Source organism: Pseudophryne corroboree, chromosome 2 (genome assembly GCF_028390025.1).
Source record: "Pseudophryne corroboree isolate aPseCor3 chromosome 2, aPseCor3.hap2, whole genome shotgun sequence".
In the NCBI taxonomy this organism is placed as follows: domain Eukaryota; kingdom Metazoa; phylum Chordata; class Amphibia; order Anura; family Myobatrachidae; genus Pseudophryne; species Pseudophryne corroboree.
The window spans coordinates 409,887,182-409,905,765 of NC_086445.1; the positions used below are offsets into that span (position 1 = coordinate 409,887,182).

The 18,584-nt window shown below is 45.5% G+C and overlaps 1 protein-coding gene across 2 annotated transcripts in view; it reads left to right on the plus strand.

Moving 5' to 3' along the window:
• The window catches only part of RNF149 (ring finger protein 149), a 119,298-nt gene extending 107,140 nt beyond the window's left edge, over positions 1–12,158 (plus strand). For both annotated transcript variants that reach the window (XR_010221073.1, XM_063953445.1), the window contains one exon: positions 11,108–12,158. Coding sequence is in view for 1 of the 2 variants with exons in the window: in XM_063953445.1 (XP_063809515.1) it covers positions 11,108–11,175 (68 nt within the window). In the remaining variant the exon portion in view is untranslated. The remainder of the gene's footprint in view (positions 1–11,107) is intronic.
• Positions 12,159–18,584: the final 6,426 nt, after the last annotated feature.

The following is an 18,584-nucleotide window of genomic DNA, read 5'->3' on the forward strand; positions in this document are numbered from 1 at the left end:
CCATGACCCTCCTCCAAGCCTCAGTTAGATTTTTGTGCCCGACCGAGCTGGGTGCAATCTAGGGGGCTCTCCTGAGCTTCTTAGAAAAAGTTAGTTTTAGGTTTTTATTTTCAGTGAGACCTGCTGGCAACAGGCTCACTGCATCGAGGGACTAAGGGGAGAAGAAGCGAACCTGCCTGCTTGGGCTTCTTAGGCTACTGGACACCATTAGCTCCAGAGGGACTGAACACAGGCCCAGCCTCGGAGTCCGGTCCCAGAGCCGCGCCGCCGGCCCCCTTACAGAGCCAGAAGCAAGAAGAGGTCCGGAAAATCGGCGGCAGAAGACATCAGTCTTCACCAAGGTAGCGCACAGCACTGCAGCTGTGCGCCATTGCTCCTCATGCACACCACACACTCCGGTCACTGATGGGTGCAGGGCGCTGGGGGGGAGGCGCCCTGAGCAGCAATATAAACACCTTGGCTGGCAAAAATACATCACACATAACCCCCAGGGCTATATGGATGTATATTAACCCCTGCCAGATTCCAGAAAAAAGCGGGAGAAAAGTCCGCCGAGAAGGGGGCGGAGCCTATCTCCTCAGCACACTGGCGCCATTTTCCCTCACAGCTCCGTTGGAGGGAAGCTCCCTGGCTCTCCCCTGCAGTTAATACACTACAGAAAGGGTTAAAAAGAGAGGGGGGGCACAATTTAGGCGCAGTATACAAATATATGCAGCTATAAGGGAAAACACCTTTTTATAGGTGCTATCCCTGTGATATATAGCGCCCTGGTGTGTGCTGGCATACTCTCCCTCTGTCTCCCCAAAGGGCTTTGTGGGGTCCTGTCCTCTATCAGAGCATTCCCTGTGTGTGTGCTGTGTGTCGGTACGGCTGTGTCGACAGGTATGTGGAGGATAATGAGGTGGAGGCGGAGCGAATGCCTGTAAATATGTTGTCACCCCCTGCGGAGTCGACACCGGGGTGGTTGAACTTATGGAAGGATTACGTGAAAGTGTCAACTCCTTACATAAAAGGTCGACAACAGCCGGCTACTCAGCTTGTGCCTGTTCCAGCGTCTCAAATGTCATGGGGGGCTTTAAAATCGCCCGCTACCTCAGATAACAGACACAGATGTCGACACGGATACTGACTCCAGTGTCGACATCGATGAGACTGGTGTACCCTCCAAATAGGTCCACCCGTTACAGGATTGAGGCAATGAAAAATGTATTACACATTTATGATTATACCCCAGGTACCACATAAAAGGGTATTGTGTTTGGTGAGAGAAAACTATTAGTAGTTTTTCCTGCATCTGAGAAATTAAATGAGGTGTGTGAGGAAGAGTGGTCTTCCCCCGGTAAGAAATTGATAATTTCTGCAACGGTTATTGGCAGCGTACCCTTTCCCGCCAGAGGATAGGTCACGCGGGGAAACACCCCATAGGGTAGATACAGCGCTTACACGCTTATCAGAAAAGGTGGCACTACCGTCTCCGGATACGGCCGCCCTGAAGGAACCTGCTGATAGAAAGCAGGAGGTTACCCTATAAGATATGGTCACACACTAGGGCATTATATTGCGACCAGCCGTTGCTTCGGCATGGATGTGCAGTGCTCCCGCTGCGTGGTCAGATTCCCTGTCGGAAAATAACTATGGATAGGGACAATATTTTGCTGAAAATAGAGCATATAAAAGACGTGGTCTTATACATGCGTGATGCTCAGAGGGATATTTGCCGGCTGGCATCAAAAATAAGCGCTAGGTCCATTGCCGCCAGACGGGGGTTATGGACTTGACAATGGTCAGGCGATGCCGACTCGAATCGGCACATGGAAGTTGCCCTATAAGGGGGTAAAACTGTTTGGGGATAGTTTTTCAGACCTCGTTTCCACAGCTACTGCTGGGAAATCGATTTTTTTGCCACAGGCTACCCCACAACAAAAGAAAGCACCGTATCATCAAGTACAGTCCTTTCGGCCCCAGAAAAGCAAGAGGGCTAGAGGCTCATCTTTTCTGCCGAGAGGCAAAGGTAGAGGAAAAAGCTGCAACACACAGCTAGTTCCCAAGAGCAGAAGTCCTCCCTGCGTCCGGTAGGTCCACAGCATGGTGCTGGGGCTGCTCAGGCGGACCCGGGTACGGTGGGGGCCCGTCTCAGATATTTCAGCGGACAGTGGGCTCTCTCACATGGATCCCTGGGTCCTTCAAGCAGGATCTCAGGGGTACAGGCTGGAGTTCGAAACGTTCTTCCCCCCCCGCCGTTTCCTAAAATCTGCCTTACCGGCACCTCCCTCTGCCAGGGAGACGGTGTTGGTGGATATTCAACACTATAATCACAACAAGTGATTGTCAAGGTACCCCTCCTTCAGCAAGGAAGGGGTTACTATTCCACAGTGGTTGTGGTACCGAAACGGTTCGGTGAGACCCATCTTGAAATTAAAATACTTGAACTTTTATATCAGAAGATTCAAGTTCAAGATGGAATCGCTCAGGGCGGTTATTACGAGCCTGGACGAGGAGGATTACAGGGTCTCCCTGGACATCAAGGATGCGTACCTGCATGTCCCCATTTACCCCCCTCACCAGGAGTACCTCAGATATGTGGTACAGGACTGTCACTATCAGTTCCAGACGCGGCCGTTGGAGTTGTCCACGGCACCGAAGGTCTTTACCTAGGTAATGGCCGAAGTGACGATACTCCTTCGCAAGAAGGAAGTTTTTATTATCCCGTACTTGGACGATCTCCTGATAAAGGCGAGGTCCAAAGAACAGTTGGTAGTGGGGGTAGCAGAAGTGCTACAACAGCACGACTGGATTCTCAATATTCCAAAGTCACAGCTGGTCCCGACGACACGTCTTCTGTTCCTGGGAATGTTTCTGAACGCAGACCAGAAAAGAGTGTTTCTTCCAGTGGAAAAAGCCGAGGAGTTGTCATCTCTAGTCAGAGACATCCTAAAACCAGGACAGGTGTCGGTACATCAATGCACACGAGTCCTGGGAAAAATGGTAGCGTCGTACGAAGCATAATTCCATTCGGAAGACTCCACGCAAGGACGTTCCAGTGGGACCTGTGGGACTAATGGTCCGGGTCCCATTTACAGATACAACAGCGGATAACCCTGTCAGCAAGAAACAGGGTGTCGCTGCTGTGGTGGCTGCAGAGGGCTCATCTACTAGAGGGCCGCAGATTCGGAATACAGGACTGGGTCCTGGTGACCACGGATGCCAGCCTTCGGGGCTGGGGTGCAGTCACACAGGGAAGAAATTTCCAAGGAGATTTCGCTTCACATAAATATTCTGCAGCTAAGGGCCATTTACAATACCCTAAGCCAAGCAAGGCCCCTGCTTCAGAACCAGCCGGTACTGATCCAATCAGACGACATCACGGCGGTCGCCCATGTAAACAGACAGGGCGGCACAAGAAGCAGGATGGCGATGGCAGAAGCCACAAGGATTCTCCGATGGGCGACCTACACCCAGGAGAATGGGGACTTCATCCAGAAGTTTTCCAAATGCGGGTAAACCGTTGGGAATGACCACGGGTGGACATGATGGCGTCCCGCCTCAACAAGAAGTTGAAAAGATATGGCGCCAGGTCAAGGGACCCTCAGGCGATCGCTGGGGACGCTCTAGTGACACCATGGGTGTACCAGTCGGTTTATGTATCTCCTCCTCTACCTCTCATACCCAAGGTACTGAGAATAATAAGAAGGCGAGGAGTGAAAACCATACTCGGGGTTCCGGATTGGCCATGAAGAGCTTGGTACCCGGAACTTCAAGAGATGCTGGCAGAGGACCCTTGGCCTCTGCCGCTCAGACAAGACCTGCTGCAGCAGGGACCCTGTCTGTTCCAAGACTTACCGCGGCTGCGTTTGACGGCATGGCGGTAGAACACCGGATCCTAAAGGAAAAGGGTATTCCGAAGGAAGTCATCCCTACCCTGATCATAGCCAGGAAGGATGTCACCGCAAGACATTATCGCCGCGTTTGGCGAAGATTTGTTGCTTGGTGGGAGGCCATGAAGGCCCCGACGGAGGAATTTCAACTATGTCGATTCCTGCACTTCCTGCAAGCAGGGGTGACGTTTGGGCCTCAAATTGGGGTCCATCAAGGTCCAGATTTCGGCTCTGTCGAATTTCTTCCAGAAAGAACTGGCTTCACTGCCTGAAGTTCAGACTTTGGTTAAAGGAGTACTACATATTCAGCCTCCTTTTTGTGCCTCCTGTGGCACTTTTTGGATCTCAACGTGGTGTTGGATTTCCTAAAGTCGCATGGGTAGAGCCACTTAAAACCAGGGAGCTAAAGTATCTCGCGTGGAAAGTGGTCATGCTGTTGGCCTTGGCCAGGCGTGTGTCAGAATTGGCGGCTTTGTCATGTAAAAGGCCTTATCTGATTTTCTATATGGATAGGACAGAGTTGAGGACTCGTCCTCAGTTTCTCCCGAAGGTGGTCTCAGGTTTTCACTTGAACCAACCTATTGTGGTGCCTGCGGCTACTGGGGACTTGGAGGATTCCAAGTTGCTGGACGTAGTCAGGGCCCTGAAAATTTTATTTTTCCAGGACGGCTGGAGTCAGGAAAACTGACTCGCTGTTTATCCTGATGGCACCCAACAAGCTGGGTGCTCCTGCTTCTAAGCAGTCTATTGCGCGCTGGATTTGTAGCACTATTCAGCTGGCGCATTCTGCGGTAGGATTACCGCAGCCTAAATCAATAAAAGCCCATTCCACAAGGACGGTGGGCTCATCTTGGGCGGCTGCCCGAGGGGTCTCGGCTTTACAACTTTGCCGAGCAGCTACTTGGTCAGGGGCAAACACGTTTGCAAAATTCTATGAATTTGATACCCTGGCTGAGGAGGACCTGGAGTTCTCTCATTCGGTGCTGCAGAGTCATCCGCACTCTCCCGCCCGTTTGGGAGCTTTGGTATTATCCCCATGGTCCTTACGGAATTCCCAGCATCCACTAGGACGTCAGAGAAAATAAGAATTTACTTACCGATAATTCTATTTCTCGTAGTCCGTAGTGGATGCTGGGCGCCCATTCCAAGTGCGGATTGTCTGCAATACTTGTACATAGTTATTGTTAACTAATCGGGTTCTTGTTGTGAGCCATCTATTCAGAGGCTCCTCTGTTATCATGCTGTTAACTGGGTTTCATATCACAAGTTGTACGGTGTGATTGGTGTGGCTGGTATGAGTCTTACCCGGGATTCAAAATCCTTCCTTATTGTGTACGCTCGTCCGGGCACAGTGTCCTAACTGAGGCTTGGAGGAGGGTCATGGGGGGAGGAGCCAGTGCACACCAGGTAGTCCTAAAGCTTTCTTTTTGTGCCCAGTCTCCTGTGGAGCCGCTATTCCCCATGGTCCTTACGGAGTTCCCAGCATCCACTACGGACTACGAGAAATAGAATTATCGGTAAGTAAATTCTTATTTTTTTTATACAAGTTTTTGTATCAAAAACTGCATTTTAAGAGCTATAGGGGTATATGCAATTCCGGGCGAATTGCGGCACTCTTTCGCCCGTTTTTAAATTCAACACAATTCGACCGTCGAATTCCGGCAGGTGGGTGCCGGAATTCGACATATTCAATAAAAAACGGATTCGACAGTTCCGCTGTCGAAAAACGGCTGAATTGACGGATTTTGATTCGATTTTTAAAAATGTTGAAAAAACGGTAAAAAACCCGGAAAAAAATTTGCGTGGGGTCCCCACTCCTAAGCATAACCAGCCTCGGGCTCTTTGAGCCGGTCCTGGTTGCCAAAATATGGGGGGGGAAATGGCAGGGGATACCCTGTATTTTAACAACCAGCACCGGGCTCTGGTCCTGGTGCAAAAAATACGGGGGACAAAAAGAGTAGGGGTCCCCCGTATTTTTTTGTACCAGCACCGGGCTCCACTAGCTGGACAGATAATGCCACAGCCGGGGGACACTTTGATATCGGGCCGTGCCATTAAATACCCAACTAGTCACCCCTGGCCGGGGTACCCTGGAGGAGTGGGGACCCCTTAAATCAAGGGGTCCCCCCCTCCAGCCACCCAAGGTCCAGGGGTGAAGCCCGAGGCTGCCCCCCCCCCCCATCCATGGGCTGCGGATGGGAGGCTGATAGCCTTTTGTCAAATTAAAGAATATTGGTTTTTGCAGCAGAACTACAAGTCCCAGCAAGCCTCCCCCACAAGCTGGTACTTGGAGAACCACAAGTACCAGCATGCTGGGGGGGGAAACGGGCCCGCTGGTACCTGTAGTTCTACTGCAAAAAAAATTCCAAAATAAAAACAGGACACGCACACCTTGAAAGTACAACTTTATTACATACATGTCGACACACACACACTTACCTATTTTGACATGACGTTCGGTCCACTTGTCCAAGTAGAATCCACGGGGTGTACCTGAAAATAAATTATACTCACCTAAATCCAGTGGGCATTTTTCCCCCCGTATTTTTACGACCAGGACTGGCTCAAAGAGCCCGAGGCTGGTTATGCTTAGGAGGGGGGACCCCGCGCATTTTTTTTTTCTGATTTTTAACCCATTCCATAAAATATTTTTTTTTTTAAATATATAAAAAATACTTGTGCCTCCTAAATAGACAAACCAAGTACCTAATCCCTTCTAATATAAATAGATATGCTATTACCAATAAAAAAAAAACACAAAAAAAAAACGTTTTTAACATTTTTTATTAGATTCCGCCAGCAAAGTGAGGCGGATTGAAAATGACGAATTTACTGTCTAAAAGCACTGTTGTCGAATTTACAATCTTCAATTGAATATACTTTTGTCGAAATGCCGCATTTGTACCATTGCAGAAATGTCGAATTTGTCAAATTTTAAAAAGTAGAATATGGAAAGTCCGTTTTTTTGACGAAAAGTACTGAATTGCATTGTCGATTTTTATTTTTTATTTTTTTTGGGGCGAAAATGTCCCGTTTTTCGACATTTTCGGGAATTTGACCGCAATTGCATATACCCCATAGTGTGGGCAATGACATTAATGAAAATAGTGGCACTCTATGGTGGCTATTCAAATGTTCATTTAGTGGCGATAATAAAGGATGCCTATTGTTCCTATTCAGTTGTTCTAGGCGCCCTTTAATTATCGCAGTTGTAGCACCCAGTTAAACAGGGATTAGCCGTGTAAATCAGCAAAACCCATCTAAACTAATGGGTGCGACGGGGAAAAGTCCCGTTTGTTCGCCCAAACAGCCGACTTCTCACACATTTCAGCAGAGGCTGTGGGCTGAACTATGACCTCTGCGGCTAATTGGGCGTCTGATCGGAGCAACATTTGTATAGTTCTTTTAGACGCCCATTACTATTCCCTGCCTCGCCAGCATTTGAATAGCCAAATATGGGTAAAGTAAATATCCACTGGATACAGACATGCGTCTCTTGGCTGAGGTTTATGTAGGTGCATCTAATGCTGGCCATACATCAGAACGATTTCTCTCCAACCAGCCAACTAGTTGGCTGGTTGGAAAGATAATCTGGCAGTGTGTGGGAGCAAACGATTATCAGACGTTTGCTGCCACACGCTAAAAAACGTCCAGAAACGGTCTGTCCAACCTGTTTGATTTTCCCAACTAATCGTTCAGGTGTAGGGGAACTTTTCCCCCAACTGAACGATAAGTAGGTGGACACTGGCCAGCAGTGTCCGCCTCCTTGTTACCCATCACTGCCGGCTGTGCTGACTGTCAGCCTAGAATCCTCGGCAGCGGCGGCATTGTGGTGCAGGAGCCGGAATGAGGTTCAGGGGCAGCTGCAGCAGTCCACTACTGTTGCCAGGCTGCCCCTGTCATTTCGTCAGCGGCGTCAGGAGGAGAACCAGCGCTGTGACACTGGGACACCAGCAGCATTACAGGTCTGAGAGGGAGGAGAGGATCGGTCCCCCGCCCGCACTCCATCCACCCCCGAACACCCGGCACCCCCTCCCGAAGATCGGTTTCTGGCCACAGCATGTCACCTGCCGCAATGCAACACCGTTCACGCGGCAACCCCCCCCCGCGATCAGTACCCCTATCCGCACGCACTCCAAGGCAACCACTCACCTGACTCTGCCGTCTGCCGCTGTCATGTCCGCACCACCGCAGGGACCACACGCCTCACCAGTCACTACCACCGGGACCGGACACCTCACCGCCTCCACCATCCAGGCGCCACCTCAACGCTGTCATACAGGTCCTGCAGTCTCATTCAAAGCTGCAGTCCGGGTCCAGCCTCCACCATCCCACTCCAGGCAAAGGTCCAGGTGACACCTTCCCGCTGCAAACATGCTCCAGCCGCAGGGTCCACCACTTCCCCAGCAGGAGTACTTAACTGCTGCCCCTGGGACACCAGGACTCGGCAGGGGAGCGGGAGCTGGGAGGAGGTTCATGGGCAGCTGCGGCAGTTCATCACTGCTGCTGAGCTGCCCCTGTCACACTGGGACCCCCTGCAGTGGCACCCCACCGGAGATCACTGCAACTCCGCAATCGCGGCACCCCACATACGATTGCGGACCCCCTCAGCACCCCCACACCCCTCCTGTGGTTACTCCCCCCCGGGTACCATGGGCAGCGGAGACGGGAGCCAGCCTGAGTGAGTACACACACTCCCTGCACCGAACCCCAAGCGCAGTCAGGGCGCACTGTGACTCCCTGGCGAGCTAGCATCTCCCCTTCATGTAGCGCTCCCTAGCGTGGCCATACCCCAGTGGGAGAATAGGGGCATGATGCGTGCCACCTTACAGGTCTGCTGGAGTAATCGGCAGTGGCAGATTTACCACTAAGCATCCAAAGCGGATGCCTAGGGCCCGGCGGCTCCCAGGCGGCCCACCGACAGGGACCAGCTGAAGCAAAGCATTTCTGGCAGATGCACATTTGGGGCCACCTGTCAATCCAGATTTTTTTCATATACATATGGCCCCTGTCAGAGGTGCATTTCGGCAGTAGCTAGCGGGTACGAGAACCCGGCGGGGCTCTGCAGGAAGCCATGACCTCTGAATCAGCACAGTTTTAAGTAAGTGATGTCGGGGTCCGCAACTCCTCCCGCTGATAGACCCCCCACACCCCCTTCCCGACGTCGCCTGGCTGCTGCTGACTTGGCCCTCTCCATACACAGCCGCAGGTCAGTCAGGGCTCCGGTGCTCTGGGAGTTGCTGCTGCCAGTGGTGACGCAGCCAGCGGAGACATGAGTGATCCCAAAAGAAGGACATTGGCGACAAGGTCACGGGGGTGGGATCCTGCAGACCGATTTTGAGATAACCAGCTGTGTCACCTGCGTAGAGGTGGGCTGGGGGTGTAGGCAGCAGTGTCACCTGGTCAGGAGATGTAGGTAGCCGAGAGGAGGCACAAAGGACGGAGAGAGGAAGGCACAGGGCAATCGGGCAGAAAGGGAGCAGGGGCACTAGCAGAAGGTGTAGAAGTGGGTACTAATTACCCTCCCTTCCCCCTTGCCTCTCAGTGGCAGCACAGCAACTTGTTTCCCCAGCCCAGCACACTGCTGTGTGCAGGGCTGCGGAGGTCGGTGGATGCTGGGAGATTGCTACTACACTGATCGCCCCCGTTCTCAAACTGCCACAGCTGTCATATGCTGCTACCCAGTCACCCACTATCTCACCGTCACCCCTGCCTATTTCCATCATCCTCTGCCTCTCCGTCTCCCACTATCTGTCCCAGTTACCCGATGCCTCACCCTCTATTCCCTGTGTCACCGTCACTCATTCCCTAGCATCACCTGCTGCCTCTCACTATCACCCACTGACTCACATTGTCATCCTCTGCCTATCCGTCTCCCACTCCCTCCCTGTCACCCAGTGCCTCACCCTCTACCTTTCCTCTGCGTCACTATCTCCCAATTACCCTCTCTCCTGTTACCCTCTCCCTGTCACTCAATGACTCTCCCCTTCATCCTCTACGTCAGGTAAACATGCAGAAGTAGACAGGCACTGTCCGCCTACTTCTGTGACATCATAAGTTGGAGAGAAGTTGGCTGGTCTGCTGGTCTGATGAAAAGTTGGTTAGATGTGTGGAGCACTGTTTTAGTTGGACAGAAAAGTTGGATGGTTGGAGGTTTGGAGAGTTGGAGGAAAGTTGGTCTGAAGTTGGTCTGATGTATGGCTAGCATAAGTGTTCTATTGGTTGGGTACCACGGCTGATGATTATTTGGTGACTCATGCCCAACAAGTCAGGAAATATATACTCATTCTATGTGCAAACATATGAGAGTTCCACTGAACACATGTACAGTATAGAAAGTGTAGACAGGAATAAGTTGAAGCAGGAAATTACCAAGCCTTCTGTTTCTTTTGTCTTGGTACAATATAGCGTTGTCTGTTTTTTAAGGCTCCATCATGTCAAGTTTCACTATACATTGGTGAATTGGTCATTTGCTGAGAATTTCTTCAATGTCCTACCTAGTGGCATGTTTTATGAATTTTTTTTTTTTTGTGTGTAAGTTCAGCTGTATAGTTTGTCATCCCCGTCCTCCCCACCCATTTTGCTCAAGAAAACTAACTTACAGGATATGTTAAAGAAACAAATGGTGAACAAATGGATTTATTTCTAGACCTCAGTAAGCTGTGCAGTAATTTAGCAGACTCATCAAGAGCCTGAATTGGGGTGTTGCTTCTTTTTCAGCAGTCCTGTCTTACAAGCTTATGGGAACAGCATATAAGTCTTCTCATTAAAGTTTAAATGAGGCATAGAAAAAGCTAAGATCTAATGACATGTATGTAAGTTGCAGCCTCTATTCATATTGTGTGTGGTTGCGGAGCCCCCAAAACGTGACTGCAATGATTGTAGTTATTTATGAAGATTAAAACTTTGGTTAGTCCAAGATATAACATCTCCTTTGGAAGAATTGCAAACTTACTAAATAGGAGTGAAGTTATCAGCTTTATCAAATAAGCTATATTACTATAATAGTTCGGACTATTGACTTCTAAAACAGTGTATTATTGCAGTTGCTAATATGCTAAACAAAGTTATTTAAGGTGCTTTTCACTATTGACCTTAAAGTGATTTCTATAATGTCTGCCAGTGTCTTAAAGTTAGTTGTAAGCTCCACACATGCTGTAGCCTCATATTCTAATGTTTTGTAGAACTTTTGGACCTTTGGAAATACTGTAATATTTTCTTTTTCTCTACAGGTGATCCTGGCAGTGAGGATATACCCGGGGAGCAAATACAGAATTCTGTGAATCCTATTTCTCACTAACCTTGCTCGTTAAGGAACTTTTGGACTGATCTAGAACTTGTTTTTAATTGTACGGGTTTAAAAAAAGCCATGAAGTTACATTTGGTTTAAAGAGACCAGTATAACAGACCTATAAAACTGTTGGATCCTTATTTTTAAACACAAAGCCCTGTTTGCTAGGACATACATATGGTACCTGTTACATATTTCCCTAAGGTCTGGTCTAGTAGTAATATAGAGGACTGGCGTTGAAAACACATGGTGTCACACAAAGGTGGTAACTAAACTTGGCGTTCAGTCCACTGCCGGAGAGAGGTGGAAAAAGTCTTCTGGATGGAAAAAAATAATTAATGAACATTTATTGTGCTAGATTGTAACTGTGCAACATAGCAGTTAGTTTTGTTTACTTACTAGTTTCCTCTTCACATTTACTCTGGATTCCGTGGAACAACAAAGAAAGCACTTATGAGAGGAGAAGACGTTTGTGTTGAAGTCTGGTACTTAACCCCTAACTTTTTACTCATGTAAAATCTAACTTTACAAGTGGAGATAAACCTGGAAGTATGGCTCAGGTATTCTGTATAGACCAGTGATGAACAAGTTCAGTTGTACAACATCCGCCTCAGGAATCCGGACACCTACAGTAATGAAGATGTGTGTTGTTGGATCCAGCTCAGGCATCCGGATACCTGCAGTGATGACTATGTTGTTTCTGATCCAGCTCAGGAATGTGCGATTGCGGTGATGAACAGGTTCTATTGTTGTGGATAAAAAATTAAAACCTAGATTACACACCTTTTAAGTGGATATGTTCATAACTCGCTGACTACTTACTATAGGTTTACTTATTACATAGTTTGACCAAAGACTGCTGAATTATTATTTTTTTTATTTTTTTTTTCTTCCTGTTTACAGTTAGTCGTGAAGCAAATAACATCATTACAACATTATGTACTGTGCTGAACATATAAAAAGAGGAATTAAAGCATTTTTATTGGTTGTAATATTTTTGGTTTATTAATGTGTTTTTATTGTGTTTCTTTATGCAGCTATCCTTTTAGAAATGTGTATTTGTATACATGGAAGAGTGGCTTTGTGCACACTGCTTTACATGTTTATCTTTGTCCCTATTAGTGTCCTAATGTCAGTGTTACATTTATTTGCACGTAATCCACTGCAAGCTACTCTGCACGGACTCCTTACCAGCCACATTGGCACAAAGCTACGAAGAGCATTTGTTCCAAGTCTGAGAAAAGGGCTATATAAATATTATATTCAGACTCCATTGTCTTTTGCGAAATTAGAGTTCTCTGTGCAGACCCCACTATCTGCTGCATAATCGCATCCTATATTTAGCACAAAATTAAATCCCATTGCAAACTGCATGTGGGAAGTAATAGTTTACTGAGGTGCAAGTGCAGTCAGACCATCAACAAAAAGTGCAAGAATGTGGGGTGGGCTTATGGGTAGAGAAAGTGGTGTACGGAGCAGGCAATAGGAGAGTGAACCTGTTCCCATCGTAATATATGTGCAGGTGGGGGAAGGGGGGGGGAGATGACGGCATGTATGAACAACTAGCAATTGCTCGTGTGGAGCATGTTATTGTTTAGCGGAACTAATTTTACAGTGCCATCTAATACTGTGACTTTATACTGTACACCTGCAACTTGATGTTCATTATAGCAAAGCAGACGCTTACAGGAAACTGCAGGTGCTTGAATCAAAAAGGAAGATTGTAAGTAACGTGACCAGTGACTTATCCAAGTGCACAAAATCAGTGTTTCACAATGGCGCCACCTATAACGACAGATGTGATTTGAGGTGAAGGAGTTCACAAGATGCTTACACTTGTATTGTTCTTTTATGGTCACACTTTCAGTGTTTTCTTAAACTTAGAATGAAAGGATATAACGCAATATTGTTTTGATATGCAGTATTAAAGTAATAGGCATATACTGCACTCACATTAGAGATAATAAAAGCAGCATGTAACACCTAATGGTGTAACTCTTCAGAGCGATTTCTGTATATAAGGTTCATCACACTGGAACTTAAATGGAGAGAAACATAGTGCAACACTGGTTAACATTGTCACAAGAATTTATTAAGAAATACACTCACATTTAAAAAGATAAAAAACAGTATATAACGCAAAATAGTGTAATCTCACACTATGTCCGTCCACCCCAGGATTCACAGCTACCCCCACCAGATAGAAACAAATGTGGAAAGCTCTTCCGGCTCCAGATGCTGTATGACTTGCAGCTGGTCCCTGCTCGGTGGCACGTCCAGTGAGAGGATGTACTTATGTGTAAAGCGTTTCGGCATCCTTGACCTTCATCCGATGCACAAGTATATCATCTCCCTTGAGGTATATTTATAACCCCTTCTATCAATACGTAAGTAATACAATTAGAAAATCCTGTGGTGACTCTCGCCCCTCATCTGGAACTACATCACCGGATATGACGCTATGTGGTTCACCCAACCGGAAGTGTCCTCGCTTGCGTTCCACTGCAGTTTTCATATGTCTCTGGTACGACCGTGAACAAAGTCCTCAAAACTAAGTACTTCTCCGGATATGACTATTTACGTGTCAACGTCCTGGTACTGAGACTGTTATGTGGTCCAAATGAATAATATAGCCAGCCAGTTGGTATATTCACCACAGTATCCATCGGAGTGTCCATTAATCATACATAGCAGTACCGTACAATATAAAAATGAAAAATACATATAAATGTAATATATAGATATATAAAAAACACACTTTCTATAAATTCTTTATATATCAAACAGAATATATGAGAGAATCCCAGATCATATATAAAATATTATAGAAGTCACTTCATCTCAAAGTCACCTTAAACCTTGGGGAATTAATGTCTCAAGTCTATATATCCACTGCATTTCAGATTTTGCCAATCTGGTATCCGTTTCTTTGTCACGCCAGGTGGGATTTACTTGTTGTAAACCCCAGACGGATTTAATAAAATGGGTTGGATTTATGTATATTCTTAAAGTGATTGGATGGGTCTCCAAACCTTTCTTTATATTCTAAAGATGTTCTGCTATTCTCGCTTTTAAACATTTCCCGGTTTTTCCAACATATAATAAACCACACTGGCATTCAAATGCATAAATTATGTTCTTTGAATTGCACGTAATAAAATCTTTTCTACGTTTGGTTTTCCTTTGACCGAGAAATCCTTCATTTTACTTATACCTGGTACCATCCGACACATTCCACATCTGTAAAAACCCTGATTTCTTATATTATTTCTTTTAGTGACATCAATTGAAGTTTTGACTAGTTTGTCCTTTAGAGAAGGTCCCCGTCTATAGATAAAACCTTGCTTTATTGGAAGTTTGCTACCAACAATAGGATCTTGTTTTGTTTTAATATCTCCCAATGCTTCCTGAAGACCTTTTCAATTTCCCTATGTTGACAATTAAAAGTGCTAATAAATGACCACTGTAAATTTGTCTTTTATTTACCTGATTCTTAGATCCCAATATTAATTTTTTTTCTATCTATAGTTTCTACCCTTTGTTGGGCCCTAGCAACAGTATCTTTCTTATAGCCTTTATCCACAAAGCGATTACTCATATCTAAAAGTTGTTCCTCATAAATCTCAAGTTCCGTGAAATTCTTTTTGACAAACTGACTGAACGGAATCCCATCAAGCCAGTTGTCATGATGTTGATTGGATCGTTCTATCGGGCTATTACAATCAGTTGGTTTTCTATATATTTTAGTTTGCAGTTTACCATCTTATATATAAACACACAGATCCAAATAAACAATCTCCCTTTCACTTTTCGAAAAGATAAGTTTTATATTGGAATCTTTACTGTTTAATAGTTCACAAAAAATCTAAATTCCATAGGTTTATCCCATATAAAAATTATGTTGTCAACTTGACAACAGTACACAAGGCCCGCCCCCAGCTCACCACCATGTCATACTACATGATCTTCCCTGTATGATATAAAAAGATTGGCTTAGCTGTGGGTGAACATAGTGCCCATAGCTGTACCTACTTGTTGCATGTAGTACCGCGCATTGAAAAATATATATATTTTTTATAAATCTAATCTAGAATAAATGTCTTAAAGGTCATTGGAATAATCAGAGGTTTCCAGAAAATGACACCGCTTGTAAAGCCTTCTCTTCTTCAATAATAGAATAAAGAGTTGATACTTCAGCGCTTACCAATAGATAAACTGGTCATTTATTTTAACTTGACCCAAATATTCTTAATAAATATCCAGTATCTTTTAAAAATGCTTTGGACTTCCTTACAAAAGTCTGTAAATAATAATCTATAACAGCTGAGAGATTTGATGTTATGCTATTACAGCCAGATATCATTGGTCTACCTGGGGGGTGGAGGGGGACCTTATGGATCTTCGGTAGTATGTAGATGGTGGGAGTACATACATACATACATACATTCAGCTTCGGTTAATACTCCTTTTTCTTATGCATTCTTTGTGAGATCGAATAGTTCTTTTGTAATTTTATTGATAGGATCTGATCTCAACTTTTTATAAGTCCTTCCATCTTTAAGTTGTTTTTCCACTTCTGATATATAATCACATTTGTCCATAAGGACTACCCCTCCACTCTTATCTGCAGGTTTTATTACAAGGTCTATATAGTCTTTAAGAGCAGACCATTCTCTCCTTGTTAAGCGTGACAAAGAAACGGATACCAGACTGGCAAAATCTGAAATGCAGCGGATATATAGACTTAAGAAATTAATTTCACAAAGTTTAAATAGTGACTTTGAGATGAAGTGGTTTCTATATTTTATGTATGATCAAGTATTCTCTCATATATTCCGTTTAATATATAAAAAAAAGTTCTATGAATTCTTTATCTATATATTATATTTATATGTATTTTTCATTTTTATATTGTACGGTACTGCTATGATTAATGTAGTTCACTATCCAAAATGGACACTCCGATGGATACTGTGATGAATATACCAACTGGCTGACTATATTATCCACTTGGACCACATAACACTATATCGGTTCCAGGACGTTGGCACGCAGATCGTCCTATCCAGAGAAGTACTTAGTTATTGAGAACTTTGTATACAGCCATTCCAGAGACATATGAAAACCGCAGTGGAACGCAAACAAGGACACTTTCGGTTGGGTGATCCGCATAGCGTCCTATCCGGTGATGTAGTTCTGAATGAGGGGCGAGAGTCGCCACAGGATTTTCTATTTGTATTGATAGAAGGGGTTATAAATATACCTCCAGGGAGATGATATACTTATGCATCTGATGAAGGACAAGGTGTCCGAAATGCATTACGCATAAGTACATCCTCTCACTGGACGTGTCACCGAGTAGGGACCCGCTGCAAGTCATACAGCATCTGGAGCTGGAAGGGCTTTCCACATTTATTTTAATCTGGTGGTTGTAGCTGTGAATCCTGGGGTGGACGGACATGGGTGGTCATTCCGAGTTGTTCGCTCGCTAGCTACTTTTAGCAGAAATGCAAAGGCAAAGCCGCCGCCCTCTGGGAGTGTATCTTAGCATAGCAGAATTGCTAACAAAAGATTAGCAATTCTGCTATTAAGTATTTCCTTGCAGTTTCTGAGTAGCTCCAAACCTACTCCTAGATTGCGATCACCTCAGTCCATTTAGTTCCTGGTTTGACTTCACAAACACGCCCAGCGTCCGGCCAGCCACTCCTCCGTTTCTCCAGCACACTCCCTGAAAACGGACAGTTTCCTCCCAGAAACACCTACTTCCTGTCAATCACACTACGATCAGCAGAGCGATTGAAAAGCTTTGTTCGCCCCCTGAGTAAAATAGCATAGTTTTGTGTAAAATTGCTTAGCTGTGCATACGCATGCGCAGAACTGCCGGATTTTAGCCCGTTAGCAATTCTGCTAAAAATAGCAGCGAGCGAACAACTCGGAATGACCACCATTGTGTGAGACAACACTATTTTATGTGATAAGCTGGGGGGGGGGGGTTTTAATCCTTTTTTAAATGTGAGTGTATTTCTTAATAAATTCTTGTGACGATGTTTGCCAGTGTTGCACTATGTTTATCTGCTTTTGAGTTCCAGTGTGAAGAACCTTATATACAGAAATCACTCTGGAGAGTTACACCATTAGGTGTTACATGCTGCTTTTATTATGTCTAATGTGAGCGCAGTATATGCCTATTACTTTAATACTGCATATCAAAACAATATTGCGCTATATCCTTTCTAAGTTTCCGAAAACACTGAAAGTGTGACCATAGAAGAACAGCAATACAAGAGTAAGCATCTTGTGAACGCCTTCACCTCAAATCACATCTGGTCGTAATAGGTGGCGCCATTGTGAAACACTGATTTTGTGCCCTGGGATATGTTTGTTTAGGAGTGTATGGTGAAGGCTCCCTTTGTGTTCTCGCAGGCTGTGACCTAGTGTGCTCATGTCTGATCATTATTTGTATACTGCTGTGACCAGTGACTTCCTCGCATTATGCGTAACCATAGCATGTACTGTTGTGGTTGTCTTGGTGCTCCATCTACTGGATTGACGCGTAAACTGAAACTTTGAGGCAAAATAGCCTGCCTGATTAGTGATTGATATAGTCAGATTTTCATGCAAAATAGATCTTGTATATTTATATATACATACATATGTAACTCTTTGCATTGGGGTGTTGAAATAAATATTTGTGCCCATTCATTCTGTAGAGCACTTATGAGGTCAGACACTAATGTTGGACAAGTAGGCTTGCAATCTCTGTTCCAGTTCATCCAAAAGGTGCTCAATGGGGTTGAGGTCAGGGCTCTGTGCGGGCTATTTAAGTTCTTCCACACTGAACTCATCAAACCATGTCTTTATAGTCCTTGCTTTGTGCACTGGGTCACAGTAATATTGGAATAGAAAAGGGTCTTACACTAATTGTTGTCACAAAGTTGGAAGCATAGCATTGTCCTAAATGTCTTGGTACAGCATGCTGAATCATTAAGAGTGCTCTTCACTGGAGATGACGGAGCTAACCCAAACTGAAAAACAGCCCCGTACCATTATCCCTCCACCACCAAACTTCACAATTGGAACAATGCAGTCATGCATATAATGTTTTCCCGGCATCCGCCAAACCCAGACTCGCCCATCTGACTGCCAAACAGAGAAGCGTGATCCGTCACCGCACAGAACACATTTCCACAGTCCATTGTGTGCTTTACATCACTCCATCCGACGCTTGGCATTAGACTGTGAGGCAGGCAGCTGCTCGGCCATGGAAACCCATTCCATTAAATTCCCACTGCACCACGCGCCTTAGCAGTGGTTGAACTCACTCTATGATTTTATGTGGTCTTCCACCTCATGACTGAGTTGCTGCTGTTCCTAAATGCTTCCACTTTCTAATAATCTTACTTACAGATGACCATAGA